The sequence below is a fragment of the Rhincodon typus genome, chromosome 10 (genome assembly GCF_021869965.1).
Source record: "Rhincodon typus isolate 14 chromosome 10, sRhiTyp1.1, whole genome shotgun sequence".
NCBI lineage: Eukaryota > Metazoa > Chordata > Chondrichthyes > Orectolobiformes > Rhincodontidae > Rhincodon > Rhincodon typus.
In genome coordinates this window covers 14,595,243-14,601,037 of record NC_063341.1, presented here as the reverse complement: position 1 = coordinate 14,601,037, position 5,795 = coordinate 14,595,243, and the positions used below count along the sequence as shown (strand labels likewise).

Sequence of the window (5,795 nt, the reverse complement as noted above, 5' to 3'; positions counted from 1 at the left end):
CATCCTCAGTTGGGTGACAGCTTTGGTGAAGGCCTGTTATTCGCTCACAACTGGCAGATTGTTGCCCCCAGTGTCCTGCTTGTTACAATGGATTAGCTCCTGCTTTCTGAGCTGGTAGCAGTGCCTCCAGATCTCCTGCAAAGCTGATGCTATTAATGAGATTGCCTTCCCCAGCCTTGGATACCGGGCCCACAACTATCAGGCTACCTTTTGTTATTACCTACCTCTAGGGGCCATTGCCATCGCCTCCAGCTAGTCATCAGCTTGAATCCAGACACATGCATTTTGTTAGCAGTCACTGGACTGTGGTAGTATTGTTTTAATGTCTAACTGGAAGACTCTGGAGCCAAGTTTCTTGAACTTGTCTGAGCTGTGATTAAGTCTACAGTGATTCAACCTAGAGCTTTCCAGTGCTTTTTAACTTGCTCCCACATGTTGCATCTACTCAATGAGTCCACAGTGGGTTTTAAAGGGACTTTTCCTTCAAATGGGACATTCTTCATTTTTCTTCCTTGATCAGACCAAAACACAAAGATTTGTTCATTTTTTTTTCCTAAAGGCAATATCCCCTTAAAGGAATAAATAGACTGTTGACTATTTTTACTCAGGATGAAGGAAATAGGGTGAAATCTGTGGCCTTTTCTTTTTTGCCGTGGCCTTCTGGACTGTCTCATGATGCAACGTTAGTTCATCTGATGACATGTTGCAGCTGTCGCTTCGAACGGAACAATGTCTAGGCTTCCCTTTCCCTCTCAGACTGCAAGAGATGGGATAAAATGTTTAATCTGGCTGATTAAGTTCCACAGCTCAATCATCAGGGAGTCCCACACAGCCCTGTGCCAACAAATGACCTTCCCATGCTCCAGACTTGATGTACGTGTTAGTAGTCAGCTCTGGAGGCCTAGAGGCAGGGTGTTTGTTTATGTTGTCAGCTGTCCTGATCATTAAGAGCCATGTGGCAGATGTTACTTCACATCTGGCTAACTGGTCCCTGGGATTTGACAGTTAGTCACAGAGCAGTCTGCTTTGATTCCCAACAATCTATTCAGAGACACGGTCACTGTGAGGGTCACTTACTGTCCATTCCTTCTCAAGCAGTATCTATGATCTAAGGCCATGTTAAATTGTGCAGCTCACCATTTGTTGGGACATTAATTTTGAGCTGTGTACTTGAGTACAGCTGAGCATTGGACTTCTCTTATTTTGCAGCACTCAATTCGAGACATCCTCAAATATTAATGAAAAGCTATGTTCAAGAGGTTTGCTTTTTCAGAGATCTGAATTGCAATATAACATCACTATTTATTTTTCTTTCCTGTTTTGAATCATCCTTGTACCCTTGAACTGTCCCATGTTCTGGCTGGCACTAAATAGATAAATTCAATGATGTTTATATTTGATAGGAAAACAATAGCATGAGTGCTAAAATTGGGAAATATCATTTAGTTATGGTTTGCAAGCCTTACCATCTAAAAGTAGGAGACAAAGGATCACAATGTACAATGGACTGTTGATGACAATCTGCCATTTCAGATTCTCAATTGCGTGTCACTATCTGATTTTGAACAAACAATTTCAAAGCTGATATGTTGGCTTAGATTTTGACTTTTTGCAACCGTATAAAATGGTGAATGGCAAGTTGCAATTATGTTTTCTCACCAGATATTAGAAGATAGAAATTACTGTTGCGGATGATATCAATGTATCACAGTTATCTCTATGCACTCTCAGCTGACGTATAAAATAATTGTGAACATTTCTGTCAAAATAAAGAAATGTACGATTAGACACAAGTGCATTAGGCGTTTGTGCAGAAACACTGCCACTTAATTTCTATCTTCCACTTACCCAATAGTTGCTGGTAAATTGTCTGTTATTCTCTGCTAAAGCATGAATCTTTTTATTTCTTTTTATCCTCAGATGGCCTGGTCACGTTCACTGAATTTCTCCAGTCTGAATACAGTGAAGAAAACATCATGTTCTGGCTGGCATGCCAGGAATACAGAAAATGCAAGTCTCCTGCAAAACTGGCATCGAAGGCAAAGAAGATTTTCAATGAATACATTGCAGTTGAGGCTCCCAGAGAAGTAAGTCTGCATTCATGGAGGAATAGTTTGTGATAGGGACACTTTGTGAGAGAGTGTCTTAAGGAAGATAGACCAAAGGCCATGGTCAGTGGAGGTCAGACATAGGTCAGTAGTGAGTTACTGTTGAAAAAAGACACATTTTGTCTAAGGTTTTTCTCTTGCATATCAGGACAGTTTTAAGAAGCACTAATGAAAAGGGGAACAACAATTTACTCTGTATGAGAAGAGAGTGCTGATTGGTTGGCAAGTGGACTCTGATTGGTCGAGGTGTTGACACAGACAAAATTTTACTTTTACAAAACACGTCTTTCTTTAGTAATACTTAAGTTCTGTGCCTCCAAATAATTATTTGAGTTATGAATGAATTGAATGGCAGAGCTGACTCAAAGGATTACATATCTACTCCTGTTTTGGATATTTATTTGTTTCTAGAAATCATGAGACTGATGATGGAGACTCAATTCTTTTGATAAGTTATGCCTCATCTCCATTACCACTGGGGACCAACATTCCCCCTCTCCAGTGGATATATGGAGAAGGATATTAAAAAAGAACTTACTTTATAGGCAACTTACATCCTCAGGAAGTTCCAAAGTGTTTCACAACCAATTATTACTGTGGATGTGTGGTAACATGGGGAAAACTCAAAAGCTACTTGTACATAGCAAGGCCCCAAAAGCAGGAAATGTGACATATAGCCTGACACCTTGTTTTAGTGACACTGATTGAGAAAGAATGTTAGAAAGGACACCAAGACAAACTTTGTGAATTGTGCCATGGCATCTTCTACATTCATCTGCAAAGAGGAAGCCTGAGTTTAACTTTTCATCCAAAAGTATCACTTTCAACAATGAAAGTTAAAGTGTAAGCCTAGATTATAAACTTAAACATTTTAATAAAGTAGATCATTTTCTCATATTTAACATTTGTTGAAATATGATGGCATAGTTCTCTGAATAAATGTTAAGTATTCCCAGATTGGATATTGCAAACCCAATTAAAAGGGAACCACTTCTAATCTGCTTCCACAAAGTGCCTTAACTCAGCTTCAAGAAAGCAATTCCCAAATTTCTAGCATATGTTCCCATCTTTCATGCCAGGCATTTTGATGGACTGTCTGATGAAGGTTGCCAGTTTAGTGCCAATTGTGATGTGTAGATATGCCAAGGAAAGACTGAGTTGAGGTGGCCCAAACTGAGAACCTTAAAGCTAACCACAAGGTAAACAAGAGAGAGACGGTGAGACTTTCACAAAATATGCTATTGGTCTACATTGCTTTCAATTCAAGTTCTGGAGGTGTCACTGAGAAAGTAAATTGTGCTACCTCGAGTCCTAGTCTGCCCTCAAAATGAGTCAATTAACTTACATTAAAATATCCAAAGATGAATAACTAGCTATGGTCATTCGTATTTGGAGCTCTTTTTGTCTATTCTCTTTATTGTTTAACAATAACATACATTGAAGTTATTTTGATAGCAGCAACATGAAATGATAATAAATTGCAGCAACAGAACATGCCAGTATAAGTAGTCCATTTTGCTTCTCAGCTCTGAGTGAAAAAGTAGAATTTGTTCCATAACTTTGACAGCTTTTTTGCTCCTGGTTTTGCAGGTGAACTTGGAGTCCCAGGTCAGAGAAAAGACCAGAAAGAATATCCTTGAGCCAACGTCTTTAAGCTTTGATGAGGCACAGAACAAAATCCTAACATTGATGCAGAAGGACTCTTACCCCAGGTTTCTCAAATCCAAGATCTACTTGGATTTACTGAATCAGACTCAAGCAAGAAGTTAACCAAACAGCGAAGCACAAACACCTTTGACGTCTGACCCACAGCACTCACATACTTGGTTTACTAGGACTGCCAACACAAGGTTGATGATTCTGTGATTTTAATTTCAAAATCTTTGTTAGGTCACGTTTAAAGGAAAGGTACACATTCTTATTGTCACTGAGAGTTACTGCAGCTAAATTTGGCCAACATAGCACTTTAAATCTTGGAGAATGAAAGCATCTTTTATACCATTTTAGCAAAGGGCAAGGCTAGAATATTTCAATTTTTTGTTTCCAGTAGTATTTTTCTTTTGTGGTGCTACCTTTTTTTGTTTGAGTCCATCAAAATTTTCTGCACTGGAATTAGGCAGAGCAATGTTTTTGATATCAAGGTACACAAACAAGTTTGTGTTCTCAATGACAATGAAATAACTTCAACAGACCTGCTGAATATATGACCTTACCTTCAAGTCAGTTTCAATGTTAAATTTTGGTTACAATGAGCCTGTATGTACACTCTCAAAATACCAAGAGTGATGTGCCCCACCCTCTTCGTTCTCCTATCTTTCAGATTCTATGAGTTGTCATAGATTATGTGGTAGCATCGGGAATCTGAGTTATTCCTTTTCATCTACTGTCGGACAGATTGAAGAAATAGTAAAATACCATGACTGTTGCATTCCAAGCAGTATCACATTGAAAGGCTGAGCCAGTTGGAGACACCATCACCTCCAAATTCCTCTCCACCTCTCGTAATATGCCACTGTGGACATACATCAACAATCAGTGATAGTTCCTGGGTTAAAATTCTTCATACCCCCTCCCTACCAAACTGCATGCGGAGAGTGTCTTCAATGAGTGAACTGCAATAGTTCAAGAAGACTCACCGACAAGTTCTCAAGAAACTGTAGGCACATAAACATTTGCCAGATACGTTCATCATTGAAATATTGAATTACGCACACATGATAGCATCACAACATTGCTGATTATTTTTCAGCTGAAACATATTGATAAAATTATTTTCAAAATGAAACATGACATGGCCTGTTCAGATATCACCCTATACTTACACACAAACTACTTGAACTGTTTTCATTTTTTAAAAAATATATTTATACCACAGTGTAAGAATCTTCACCTCACCAGAAGTGTGTTAGCACACAAAGCAGTGCTGGTGGAATTGATCCGTGGAAGCAACAATCTTGTTTGTTCTGTATGTTTGTCAAACGTGTACTTTAGATACTGAAGTCAATTGTGGAGTTTGACAATATTTGAGAATAATTTATTGTATTCAGGATTAATGTGAAAGTTTAATTATTTTTATACGCGTAATATTCAGTATTGTTGAATCCCAAGTATATCTGAGTTAGTGTGAAAGGCTGCAATGTGATGTACTTTTGCAAACTAAACAACATCTGAATTCTAAGTTTAGATGCAAAGTTGCTCTTATATATTTATTGCCTAAGTTATGGTGCATGGGAATTTGTTTTCATTTTACAGACATAAATAAATTATGTTTCATATTAACCTACTTGTTAAAGTCATTATTATTTTAATCCAGAAATCAAACGCTTGTCATATTTTAACCTGAATTTTAATTCGGCTCCAACCTTATTCCTGAAGGTGGTAACTTTCCTTAGGACAGATCTTCAGGCACTGGCCAGAGAAGGAGGGAGACTGAAGAAAGATGGATCACAAAGGACAAAATCTTTGGTTCCTGGGAAACTATTAGGGAAGGCAGCAGAAAGGGGAGGATGATTGGCTGGGTTGGCAATGAGGAGATTCCCAGCTGCCTTCCTGACATCTCCCTGGTTAGGTTCTGGGGGGGAAGGGCCAAGTGTGACCTCATCACCCCACTACCAGTTGGGGCCTTCAAATGGTCAATTAGTGACTGCTATTATCATTTCAGCTCCAGGCCAGTTGGGAAAGAGAGAT

The 5,795-nt window shown here is 38.7% G+C and overlaps 1 protein-coding gene across 1 annotated transcript in view; it reads left to right on the top strand.

Moving 5' to 3' along the window:
- Positions 1–5,387, top strand: part of LOC109928944 (regulator of G-protein signaling 4-like) — a 10,782-nt gene extending 5,395 nt beyond the window's left edge. Inside the window, exons 4-5 of the mRNA XM_020528874.2 lie at positions 1,921–2,087; positions 3,699–5,387. Coding sequence (XP_020384463.1) covers positions 1,921–2,087; positions 3,699–3,878 — 347 coding nt within the window. The 3' untranslated portion in view covers positions 3,879–5,387. The remainder of the gene's footprint in view (positions 1–1,920; positions 2,088–3,698) is intronic.
- The last annotated feature ends 408 nt before the right edge of the window (positions 5,388–5,795 follow it).